At 44.1% G+C, this 13,474-nt stretch overlaps 1 protein-coding gene across 1 annotated transcript; it reads left to right on the forward strand.

Moving 5' to 3' along the window:
• The first annotated feature begins 6,009 nt into the window (after positions 1–6,009).
• myclb (MYCL proto-oncogene, bHLH transcription factor b) lies at positions 6,010–12,766 on the forward strand. The gene is made up of 3 exons (XM_069681482.1): positions 6,010–6,208; positions 7,058–7,749; positions 9,462–12,766. Exons 2-3 carry the CDS (start codon positions 7,101–7,103, stop codon positions 10,253–10,255), a joined length of 1,443 nt encoding a protein of 480 aa, XP_069537583.1. The 5' UTR covers positions 6,010–6,208; positions 7,058–7,100; the 3' UTR covers positions 10,256–12,766.
• Positions 12,767–13,474: the final 708 nt, after the last annotated feature.

The following is a 13,474-nucleotide window of genomic DNA, read 5'->3' on the forward strand; positions in this document are numbered from 1 at the left end:
AAGTTGATGGGTAGAGATAGTTATGGAAACATAAGTCACACAGGGAGATATCCACAGATAATAGAGCCAATGATATACTGCACAGTAAAGTCAGGGGGATATTAGAATTGATGATGTGCCGTACTTCCTGTTTGACTTGCTGCACGGTGCTGCAGTGGATAGCGTTGTGGTTCTTGGGTCGAATCTTCTGACTTTCTGTGTGGAGTTTGCATGTTTTCCCCCGTGCATGCATAGGTTCTCTCCGGGTACTCCGGCTTCCTCCCACAGTCCAAAGTCATGCTCATCAGGTTCATTGGTGACTCTGAAATTGCCCGTAGGTGTGAACTTTCGACTGTAAAAAAGATGGATGACATGACAGCTCCCTAAAAGTGAAGCTAAAACATCTCAAACGCCCCCTGCTGACTGGCTGCAGTATAGGTCATAAAGCCAGCCTCCTCCATGTTAACAGATGGGACATGGGTCAAACTATAAAATCAAAATATATACGTCGAATACATTTTTATCACTGATTTGAAGACCTTAATATTTTGCTAAAATATTAAATGTTTATTATTAAAAAAGCAGCAATAAAAAAAAACATATATGCCCCAAGCAGCCAGCATACATTTTCTGCAGTAAGAAGCTCACTTTGCAGTTTTATAGATCCTTATAGAAAGGTGCATGATGTCAATGTTTGTACTTTACTTTTCCCACCAGATGAAAAGGTTCAGATCTGTGAGTTTACTTCACACTATTATAACAGTCAGGCTTAGAACAGGTGATTATGTGGTTGCACAGCAACTATAAAAAAAACACAGCAAAAGTTTTGCAACCCGCAGAAAGCACCCTGTCTGATTGTGGCCTCAGGGTTTTTTAATTGTGGGTTAAACATTGCAAACATTCTGCTAATCTGCCTCTTTAGGAATGTGTGGCTGTGGTTTAATCAGATTTGATTGGCACTTTTGGAAGCACAAGCAATCAACCTAACAACTGTCCTAGGATCATGATTTAAATGTTTTTAAACTGCATCTAAGTATGTGACATCCCTGTTTTGCAGCTGAGTCCCATTCCCTGAAGAAAAGTGAGAAATGCAAAGACAAAAAAAATCTCTGCTGTGAAATATTCTTAAGTATTCTTTCTGTGGCAGAATGTGTGAGTGCATGGAGGACTTAATCGCTCAGGCAGATTAAGAAACTAGGTTTTCAGGGCCCTTATAATTTAAAATTACTAAATAAAATATCATAATAATTTTGGTTTTACATGTCCAGGTTTAGAGACATCCATTACTTCAATTTCTGCCTTCAGCCCAAATAATACATTTGTATTGTATTTGTATACAATAATTTACAACAGTAAAGACAATAAAGTTTTAAAAATTCAACAGTTACAGAAGATTTCTCTTCACCCTCCATAATCCAGATGACTCAGTGAAACTTATTTTCACCGAGGGAAAAGTCTCTGAGAAGACTTTGTGCATGGGATGTTCCAAAGTAACAAGGACTCTTGTTATAATGCTCTTTTTTTAATGCAGAGTATCTGCATTCACATCCATTGTTTTTGATTGGAGGCAGAAATCTTTCATTTTTATAAACAATAAAAATAAAACCAAAGTGGCTCCTGTGCTGCACGCCACAATGGAAGTGGGAAAATGTGTTGTTTTTTTTTGTAATTTTCAGTGAACAAGAAGAAACAAGCGGGGGCGAGGTGGAGGGTGAGACAAAGGAGCAGGAACCGTGTGTATGTGTGTGTGTTTGTGCAGCTCAGTGTGCAGTAGGTCGTTGTAATGAGCATCTGGACTGAAAGGCAATCCTCTCCATTACCGTATGTGTGTGTGTGTGTGTGTGTGTGTGTGTGTGTGCATGTGTGTGGTTAGTGTGTCAGTAGGAGGTCAACACCATCCAGTGGGTAGCAGCTGTCACTTTTCCTCTCCGGTCTCCCAGATTACATGAAGCGAACCTGTGGCTGCTCAGACACCACAGACGCTCTGATGGGTGGGTCCCAGACTAGGTGTTCATTGATCAGTCTGGAAGGTCAGAGTCGGGCGGAGCGGGGGAGGTTGAAGGGTGACCCAAGAGAAGACGTCTATTCTTTCCACCTCTCGGCCATCATTCTTCTGTACATCACCACCCCTTTTTGCTTCTCACTTCCTTCAGATCAATAAATCACCCCTTTACACACACTGAGTAATTATGTATCTGTATATTAAATATCCCTGTCATATATTAATCAAAGGCAGCCTCTGTATTTTTGTTCTTCCATGTGTATGCCACTTTGCTTAAATAATTGGAATGACATCTGTAGAGCTGCTTTTTAGCATTACTTTCACACACACACACACACACACACACACACACACACACACACACACACACACACAGAGACAGACAGATTTATCAAAGTACACTTGCATTTCGTTGTCCTTCTCTATTTGCTGCACTGCTTTTCCTCCTCTCTGCATAACAACTGTGATGATTTTATCATCTGCAGTATTCTGCAGGATAAACTCATATCCACTGTGCTGCTGCTGCTGCAGTGGCCCCATGGGGATCATTACATTATCATTGAATCTAATTTAATCTAATGATAACAGACCATCATGACACATTAAAATGTAATAAAATTCTATGCACAGCATGTTAAAGCAAAGGCTGCAGGGGGTGTGAAGAAGAAAGACAGCATCCTCTGTTTATGTGTGTGTTCTAATGATTTGATTTTGGGATACATTTCCACGACAAACTGAGCAGTCCCACCTTTAATTTAAGTTTGGGAATTAACTTTGGGACAAAAAAATGGAGACACTTACAAGTGGTTACTGAGAACAGGACAGTGAAGTGAAGTTTTACCGAAGCTGCAACACCATTTTGCAGGGGAAAAAAATATCGGACACAATTTATTATTTCAAGCAGAGCAGGATTGGAGCTGATCTAGTTTTGACATTTTGGAAATACTCTTTGGATTTCTTTCTGAAAGTAAGCACATCGTCAGACGGAAAGAATTGGTGAAGCCTGTTACTTTATTGAGACAGGAAATAAAATGCAGGACTTCTGCTTTAAGTAACACATCTGTGATTTAAAAGGCTCCTATAAAGGTGGTACACGCACATCAGTTTATAATACCATGACACAGTATTTAATGACTCCGTAGTTATATTGGTGGCAATTTTGTGTAATTGTACAATTGCAGCATTCACAAAATGTTCATTCATGTGTTCTTGCAAGTGATTATTCACTGCAACTATTTATCACACAGAGCTTATATTTGTTCGAACACAGACTTTTCAAGATTAATAACACTCTCATGTCCGTACTGTAAATCTGAAGCTACAGCGGCTGTTCAAGTCGCCTCAATCGGAAGGTCAGAGGTTCGATCCCCAGCTCCCTCAGTCTACATGATGAAGTGTCCTCAGGCAAGACACTGAACCCCAAATTACTCCCGGTGGCATAGCCAACGGGTAAGAATGTGATAACTGATTGACATTGGGCACTTTACGTTGCAGCATCTGCCATCAGTGTGTGAATGTGTGTGTGAATGGGTGAATGTAACATGTAGTGTAAAAGCAGCTTTGAGTGGTCGCAAAGAAGTGCTACATAAGTACAGTCCATTTACAGCCCGCAGCTGGTTAGCTTAGCACAAAGGCTGAAAACAGGAGGAAATACTCTCCCAGTCTCAGGCTGGGTGCAGTGATATCTTGGAGGAAGAATGGACTCCAACAAGACACTGTGGCAGGCAAGGAAATAGTCCAACGCATAATCCTGTGTAAAACTTACATATGTCATTTTTACTCTACAGTTTTTGTGCAAGTTAAACAAGCAAATAATAACTAGTTAGTTAGCAAGTGTGTTTGGAAGATTTTTTGGCCATCATGATAGCTATTAGCAGACTTTATGCAAAGCTAAGCTGCTAACTGGGGGTAACTTGGGGTAGACAGTAGCTCAGTCTGTAGGGTTGGTTCAAGTCCTGGTACGGACAAAGTGTGGAATTGGGGCTGGTAGCTGGAGAGGTGCCAGTGACTGCTCATGCAGCCACCTCACTCTGACATCTCTCCATTAGTGCATGTCCACGGAGTCCTGTGCATGTGTATATTTCCGGCCTTTGTGTGAAACGACTGAATCTCCCCTCTGGGATTCATAAAGTATCTCTTCTTCTCTTCTAACTAGCTGCTGGGTGTAGCTTTACATTTCCATACAGACATGAGAGTGGTACCAATCTTCTCATGTAACTATCAGCAAGACAGCCAACGAGCATATTCCCCCAAACTATACCAAGGTTGTCAAGGTTTGTGATAGCCTAACCATGCCATTACTTTAAGTAATTGCACGTTATATGTTATATATGATTATGCAAAGTGCAGATCAACACTCCCAGCCTCTCTCTTCTGTGAGCAGATACCACTTAATTGGTAAATCATGATAGCGCTTCACTAATCCTGTGAGACCGTCTCCCGCATGTCTGTGCTGTAAGCATGGGTGTTCTTATAGCGCAAAGAAAATATGCAGACAGATGAGATGAAAGTTATTTCTCCTATTTTCATGCAAACACAGCGCTCTAATCCATCGGGGATTTACTGTAAATTAGCTATTTCCCTCTGAGCCTCACCACAACACATGTAGGGATCTACATGTTGAGAACATTTTCCAGAAGCATATTTACATATCAATGACATGTTTCCTTAAATGGAAAGTGCATATAAATGATTTAAATAGAAGGGACTCCGTTATATGGGCGAACCTCACTTAATCTACTTATTTTATCTAAAAAGCCATTTCGTTTTTGCTTTATTTTAAGGAGCCGGTCCTTGCACCCGTTCACTTTTGATGATTAATTCAAAGCGGGGAGGCAGATTAAGCATTTCAAAGTATGTAACAAGGCAGGAGACAGAGAGGGACGAGATGAAAGCTCGGAGAGAAAGAGGGATCAGGAGCAGGACATGCTGAGAGAGAGAAAGTGATACAGACGGGGAAATTGAATGATTGCTGCTTCTGTTTCTCCAGTCTGTTAGTTCTACGTCTTTGTAGGCTCTCTCCTGGGAAACGGAGGATATAACCCTCTAAAGTCTCCCTGTTTCATGTAGGGTCAAGATCTTTTTGATCAGGGGTGACAGGGGATAAAAGCGCAAGAGGGGGGCGAGGGAGGGAGGGGGAAAAGTAGCAGGATAGAAACTGAGGAGAGAAGAATAGAGGATGAGTGACAGAAGATAGAGAAAGAGAGGGAGGGGGGCAGGGGGGTGTCTGAGTTTGATGAGAAGATGAGGTGGACAGACAAGGATTTCACGCTGTCTGCTTCATCGCTGGGCTGGAGGGGGAACTTCTGAGGAGCAGTTTAAAGGAAGGATGTTTCCCAATCATCATCCTCAGGAGAAAGTGTACCAAAGTTTGTGCAGCATAGTTTCATTACTCGAAAAGGGAAAGACCAGGAGGGTTTCCTGTGGCAAGAAAGACAAGTGTCAGCAGTTGTGTCTGCAAGTGCGCGTGTGTGCATGCAGCTGTCGAGGAGACACACACATGACACGGCAGACACAGAGCGTCGCTTTCATATTGACTCACTCAGAGGGAGGGCTTTACATCATAAGCTTGATATTGATTACAGAGAGTATGAGATGCATGGACGACATCAGATACTGCAGCCATATGTTCACACACACGCACACGCACACACACACACACACACACACACACACACACACACACACACACACACACACACACATTAATGCAGCATGATGATTGGATTGCAGGTGCTCACACATTTGCACAAGTGTGTTTACACTCTCACACACATGCACACGTTGTTATTATGTTGTGCATAATTATTGCAAAAGCAGAACAGTGTCGTCTTGTGCAATCAGTGTCATAACCCACTGCTCTCCTGACACTCCCTCTTCATGCAGCGCATCATGCCTGTTTAGAGTGTCCTGTGCCTTTAAATGGGGGCGTGGCTTTCCTACTACGATCCGCCTTTTATGCATAATAGCCAACTCTCTTTCCCCCGGATCATATAGTGCAGTAGTCGGCAAAGAAAAGTGACCACAGCCAAAGCCTGTCCAGCCCTGTGAGCGGTGGGACTGCGACCAAACGGACTCGGTTACCTTTGGCGACTGTTTACAACCCAGAAAAGACACCAAGCGGATCAGCGGGATTATAAGGAATCAGCGGGGCCGCTGCTTTTTGGAGACTTTATGCATACGGCGGATCTATGAGGACGCAGGCAGGTTTTTCACTCTTATCACCAGGTAAAACTCTTTTTTTACTCTACGGCAACTTCCCTTATGATGATGTGAACATACAGCCGCAGGAATAGAGGTTACAAATGATAGTTTAGCCGCTATAAGTTTGGTTTTGCAGCTTTTTCCAGTATGCCTTCTGCTTAATTAACTGATCATCGCTTTTTAGGCGCAGCTGAATTCTTTGAGCTTGATAGCGAGTTGAACCGAGGAGGAGTCACATAAACTACTTTACATACGGCTACCCCTGTTCATTGGCAGGATGGACGGGTACCTGTCTATTCAATTAATCTGTTTCAATCTAGTTTAATCGCTCTATTTCCTGCGCAGTAGTCAGCAGAAAGCAGAAACCCTCCCCTCTTCTCTGCCTCTCTCTGTGTCACAGTATACTACTAAAACAGTGTTATGTAATGAAACACTGTTGCGAAACTTGAACTTCTCAGCAGCAACATAGAAGAGTTTAACTTTAACTTTGCGGCATTTTAGCAACGGACGCTTTGTGTTTATGCCTACCAAACCCCAGTCATTTTCTGTCTGTTTGTGGCACTTATTGCATAGGCCGGCTACACGATAAGGGCTCAGTTGTACAGTCTTAAATGGCACATTATGTTCTGATACAGGTACTTAGTGTATGTGTTACACCTCGGTGGATGTTTTACTCTAAAAAGTAGGGCGATATTTGCTGTAACAAACGATATAATTAACCTAGTGTGATGCATCCAAAATAGCTGCATTATGCACGGCCAAATAATCAACCCTCTCCCCCCAGAGGGCAACATGTCTGCGGACAGGGGTGTGATTATTTTGATGAGAATAAGGCTCAGTCCTCATACAACTGTTGGCTCTCTCTCCCTGCAGACAGAGGGAACAGGGAGTGATTCACCCCCCGCCTGCAGCCCCCATGCCGGGCATCAGCTCCACCGCGCCTCGTTATGAAAACTGGGACATGGACCACCTCGACCACTACCAACATTATTTCTACGACGACCACCACGACCCGGACGAGGATTTCTTCAAGTCCACGGCGCCAAGCGAGGACATATGGAAGAAATTCGAGCTGGTACCGACCCCGCCCATGTCGCCAATTCGGGCGGTGGAGGGGTCGGGCCGGGTCGGGCTGCTGTACCCGTCTCTTGGCGACAAACTGGAGTGGGTGTCTCAGTTCTTAGGGCAGGAGGATGAGCAGCAGCAGCAGCAGCAGCAGCAGGACCTGCCCTGCAAGCTGACCACGGCCAATGACTCTTTTGGGAACCTGAGCTCCATCATCATTCAGGACTGCATGTGGAGCGGATTCTCAGCCGGACAGCAGCTGGAGAGAGTTGTAGGGGAGCGCTGCACCTCCTATCCCGGGACGGGGGCCAATGCCAAAGTCGCAGCCGGGTCTGCAGTTCCATCTCCGGGTAGAGCGCAGAGTGCCCCCGCTGACGCCTCGACTCTCAGCGGACTGGCGGCGGACTGTGTGGACCCGGCTGCGGTGCTCACTTTTCCGTTAACCGGGGGATGCAAGAAACAAGTGTCTTCTGGTTCCGAGTCTCACACCGACTCATCAGGTCAGTAACAGTAAAAACAAGCAACATAACAGTTTTATAAACATGTTAGTGAGATGTGTTTTCATTTACTTCTAGTTTGTATGCTACTGTATGTGTTGTAATACTCTTTTATTTAGCATTTTAATGAGCATAATTCACCTTTCTGTAGTTTTCTAAAGGTACTTTAATAATATTCCTTTAGTTCCCTCCAAAACGACATTAGTCCTCAATTTGCCTGTCACTACTTCAAGCATGTTTGTAAGGGTGTGTTGAGGTAACTTGAACCTTGAACTTGAACCTTGACCTGAAATGGAATTAGTATTTCCTGTAGTTAGTCAATATTTAGCTTTGATTAGCTATTATGTGCCAATAAGGCTCAGCATGGCTCTTGATGACTGCATTGCGTTACCTTGGTGCATGCAACACATGCTTGAAGCCCAGAGAGCGACACGCCCATCGAAACATCTGCTGCCTGGCCGGGCTCCAGCAGACCAGCTGCTCCCTCTCCCTGCTCCTCCAGTCTGACTTATGATAACAATATCCTCTGCGCACCGCCTGGCTCAGATTTGACAAGAATTCAATAAGAGTAGACGGCTCGTATTTGTTTGAACCTTTATGTAAGAAGGAGGGGAGGAAAAGGAACACTCTTTCAGGTATTATATAGCCAAAATTCTCCTCACTAAAGACCTTCTTTTTCACCACTAAATGATAGAAAGGGGTATGTAGGCTGCCATGTGATGCCGAGCTTGGACCATGCATAATGGTGTGTGGAATGTCACAAAGGGAACTTGTTGCTGCATTCCTCCACTCAACAGGCTGCAGCGCCAATTGTGTCAGTGGGTGGATTTGGTCGGAGCCAGCCCGGGCTGTGAATAGAGCGGGATTAGCCATTTAGGAGGTCGACTGGGCCTGCAGAATTCTTTGACAGGAGTTTGGGGCAGCATTTCACACCATTTCAGGGGATAATGTGAGCTCAAAGACGAGGAGAATGAGCAATCATGGGAATAAATGTAAGCTTAAGCTGCAATAAAGAGCCATTATAGGGCTGCTTTAGGGAATTCATTCTGTATGCCTTGTAATATGAGATGTCATCTTTTGTCATATAAATGCTGTTGTAAATAATAGGCAGTTACCCCTCCCTCTAAACCTCTTTGTACATCCCCTTTTTACTGTGTTATCTATATAGAGATTACGGCTTTCTGAGCAGTCAAATGCTCAGAGGTGCAATTACTTCAAAGGTGTGTTTCAATTTACAAGAGCATTGAAAATCTCCCAAGTGTAGTTAGTTGGTAGGAATCAAGTCGATAAGATTTTTCCTCTTGCTCTATCTCATTTCCACTCAGGTAAATAGAGCATCAAATGCTTGTAAACGTGCACAGCGTGGAATATCAGGCGGCTCATTTAAAGTTGACGAATTGCTGATTTTGCTTCTTCACCTTACCTGTGTCTGCCTTTCCTCCTTCAGTGAGTAAAGAGAGCTAATCTCCACTCAGGGAGCAGACCTACTGCAGCGAATCTGCGCTGATAGTGTGTGAAATCAAGTGAATTTCATGAGGTTAGGAAGTTGATTTTTACAGAGGCTTTTTATTGGTTTAGGGATGCAGGCATGCAAGTCTCGTGAGGTGGCTCCTCCTGTGGCTCATTTTTCCAGCTGCAGCTGTACCCTGCAATCAATACTAAATATTTTTTATAATTGAGCAGATGAATTAATAGCTTCCCTTTTGCCGTTTCAGATGATGAAGATGACAAAGATGAGGATGAAGAGGAGATCGATGTGGTGACGGTGGAGCACAAGCAGCAGCAGCGCAAACCTCGTCGGCTGGTCAACAGCCGTAAACCGGTGACCATCACGGTGCGAGCGGACCCCCTGGATGGCATGAAGCGTTTCCACATCTCCATCCACCAACAGCAGCACAACTACGCTGCACCCTCCCCGGACACGCTCCCCCCGCCCCCTGAGCCGCCTCGAAAGAGGGTCAGGCAGGAGGCCTCAACCCAGGTCCCCCAGCAGCACCAGAACTCTCACTACCAGCAGCCCCGGGCCGGCCATGCCCCCCTGAACTTAGACAGCAGGAAGTGTCATGTGACCGCGGCTGGAGTCAGGTCAGAGTCACCTAACCTCAGCGCCTCCTCTCCTACCTCCTCCGCATCCCCTTCGTCTCCTCCCTCCTCCTCCTCTTCCTCCTCGAGCTCCCATCCGCACAGCTCCCCCACAAAGCCCCACTACTTCTCCCACCTCTCCAGCCCCCAGTCCTCCGACTGCGAGGACACGGACAAACGCAAGGCGCACAACTTCCTCGAGCGCAAGCGAAGAAACGACCTGCGCTCGCGTTTCTTGTCGCTGCGGGACGAGATCCCGGGCTTGGCAGACTGCCCCAAGACGCCGAAGGTGGCGATCCTGACGCGAGCAACGGAGTACCTGCAGCAGCTGCACGCCAGCGAGAGGCAGAAGGCTCAGGAGAGGAAGCAGCTGAAAGCGAAACAGCTGCAGCTGCTGCAGAGGCTGGCACACCTGAAACGATCCTGAGCGGCGGGAGGGCTCACACACATGTACACTCACAGAACTGTACGGGGCGACATGAAGGAGAAAAGACACTAATGTTCACTTTGAATTGGTCACGTTGGAATAGTGCGGGTGGATTTTTTTTTGTTTGTTTGTTTTCTACTTTTGTGGTTTGCACATTAGCTTCTGAGTGATTGACAAGGTCGTAAGCCGGTCAGGACAGCAAGCTAGGGACTGATCTTATTGGCATCTTACGGGCAGATTAATATGTCCATGGTTACTCAATATAGGTTTGTCAAACTGTTTCCCCTCGATTAAAAAAACAAAAAGAAACAAAAAAACAATTGCTTGCTACAAAAAGGCAAGTGGAAAAACTGCTGCAACTGTGCTGTTAAACTGCTGCATGGTCAGATGTCTCCTTGGTCTTGGTGGGGCTTGGTGTGCTTGCACAGCAGTGATGTATTCTCTTTTAGTATGTCACCCCCTGAAGTTTCTCCTCCTTCAATTTCTACTTCTTTCCTGCTCCCTGCTCCTTAGCGCTTGGCATACAACTTGTACATATGTTATCAGGTTGTGCCTTTTTCTGCTTTAATTTTCCTTTCCTGTCCTTTCTTTCATTCTCTGCAGCATCGAACTTCACCCATGTTTCTCCTTGGTTTTAGCTTTATGCTTGCTAATAATGGGAATGCAGGGGGCTAAAGTGGGACTGTTCTGAGCCATGCAACAATAATGTCACAACTGGAAGGATACAACATGTCCTGCACCTCTATAATAGCTCAGGTTAAGTCCTAACATTCTGTGCCTGCAGGTTTCCATTGATAACTTCAGCTTTTTCCTCTTGCATTATAACCCTTTTGACAGCAGCAGCATGCCCACAGTGACAGCCTGTTTTGTAGCATTAATTGGATTAAATAAGAAAATATGTTGCCGTGCAGGCAAAGTTTGAGATTGATCCTACTTTCAATCCACATCTGCAAAAACGCTATGAAGATCTTTACAAAGATTTTACGCTATCTTTAATATTGTTGTGCCATGGAGACCAGCAAAAAGGTGAATGGTGGCTTCAAATGATCCGCTAAAAGAAAATATTTCACAAAATCTGTAAGCATCACAAATGCCAACTTTTGCTTGGAGATGAAGCCCACTGAGTTCCAACTGTACATTTCTTTCATCTTGCTGTCTGATATTTGTGAATTGATTTTTTTTTGTTTGTTTGCATTTGATGTTATGCCTATAGAAGCCTTTCATTGTACGTAGACTATCCTGTTGGATGATATGTATATAGTACCCTTACTGTACAGTCCCTTCCAAACCAAAACCAGAGCTGTCTACTAAACTCATCCTAGTTTTCTTTCAGCCCTGCGTCCTACACCGGGGCCAAGCTTGCTGGCTTTTCAAAGATAACTCAAAGCTTCTATTTTTGTTAATAAAATGATTATGAAAAAGAGTCAAAATAAAACACTTACTGAACATTGATCACACTAGCCACTTTGTCACTACATTTTTTTTTTGCAATGCCTACTTGTTTTCTTTACTGATTGTTATTTTTTTGTCTCTGGGGTTTCTTTTATTTGTACAAGTCAGAGTTGACAAAAGTTTTATACTATATTTTCCTACCGAGTTGTGTTTCAGTGTGAGCTAATGACTGTTTCTGTTATTGTAGCTGGCGGGGCTTTCATGGTGGTTATGTGCTGAAGATTGGCGTGTGTTTCCTCTCAGGAGTGGAAAGCACCTGAATGCTCCTGTGTTCAATCCAATCACTCTAGCTGTAGCACTCTCTTAAATCTGGCGCGGGTGGTGGCGACGAGAAGGAGGAGGGGGGTATTAAGAGGATCTACCGATTAAACTTCTTGCTGTGCGTAGCCTTTACTGACCCTATTGTTACTGCTTTCTCTCTGCTTTTTAGCAAGCCCGGTGCTCCCTATTGTCCCATAAGCCATGCATCAGAGAACACTGTAGCCTTGGAGGTAGTACTGTAAACGACTCGATCACGAGTAGCATGCCCTGCTCTTAGTAGCACTCAGGAAACTCCCAAGTACGCTGTAGCTCCTGTGATAGGGCCACAGGCTGTGCTTGAGGGAAACACCCCCTGCAACGATATGCTGTATATATAACCTAATGCTAGACCCACATAGAGAAAGAGAGAGAGAGAGAGAGAGAGAGAGAGCGCGTTACATCAGAGGATCATGATGTACTTTGGAAAAACAAACACATCAGGATATCATTATGAATGTTTCTCTTTTCTTCTTCTGCATTAACTGTAACATTAATCTGCTAATTATTTCAGCACAAGCCGCCATTAGCCCTGCTTTTTTTTTTTTATTCAACAGGGTGCACCCTCAGCAGCTGTTTGCCCCCTTTGTTTTCATTTGTTTGCCTGGTATTGGTCACTGGTCTCTGCTGTTGGCACAGTCATGGTAGCAGTGGACGTTGCTTACTTACTTTGGGAGTTCAACTATGGTGATTTTGGAGCCTTGTCTCAGCACTTTGTTTTTTCTGTACCTCATAAGCCTCTGTGTATGAAGAGTAAGTCAGAAAAATAATAAACTCATGGTTTGACATCATAACTGACATGTTTGCCTTAATTGCTTGTCTCTTTCACACATACACACAAGAAGACTATTTAATATCTAGCTATATTTGTTATTTGTAGCTACATTACAGCCCAGAGTCTTACTTAAAAATAGATTTTTCTTTTATGGCACACATTTGTTTTCCATTCAAACCACTTGTATGAGTGAACACACGTCTCGCTCTCCCCATCCACCATTTGTCCTGAGTAGTCTCCAAGGTAACCCATCCCGGCATCTTTGCCATGGCAACAGGCTTCCTTTCTCACTGCTGCAGACCTACAGTTTCCATAGAAACCATACTAATTATTCTGCAATCCTACCTGTAATAACGTTCCATAAACATTGTAAATGTCATCAGCAATCTGAACTGTTACAAATGCAGCAAGAATACGAGATAAATCAGGTTCTGACAGCTTAATAAATGTAGATTTTTTTTAAATCAACTGGTTTAAATCCATTATGATGTAAGATAAAGCTGCACGTGGCAATCAGAGCGTTTACTTTACATCAATAAAGCTCAAATGTTCAAATAATTACATAATTTAGTCTCAAAAGATGAAAGACCCTATGAATGAGCCCCCATCAATCAAAGTTGCCACAGTAACGGCTGCCTGTTGCCTAGTAACAGAGCCCACCTCTCATCTGTACACCCATTGCGCATGCGCGCGGC

Source organism: Semicossyphus pulcher, unplaced genomic scaffold (assembly GCF_022749685.1).
Source record: "Semicossyphus pulcher isolate SPU_LCO1_2020_fin unplaced genomic scaffold, fSemPul1.0.p SCAF_5, whole genome shotgun sequence".
Lineage (NCBI taxonomy): Eukaryota > Metazoa > Chordata > Actinopteri > Labriformes > Labridae > Semicossyphus > Semicossyphus pulcher.

What these genes read in the sequence shown, in the direction of transcription:
- myclb (XM_069681482.1), top strand. Translation starts at nt 7,101, where the DNA reads ATGCCGGGCATCAGCTCCACCGCGCCTCGTTATGAAAACTGGGACATG. An exon ending in GTCTCACACCGACTCATCAG is followed by an intron (nt 7,750 to 9,461) that starts GTCAGTAACAGT and finishes TTGCCGTTTCAG; the next exon opens with ATGATGAAGATGACAAAGAT.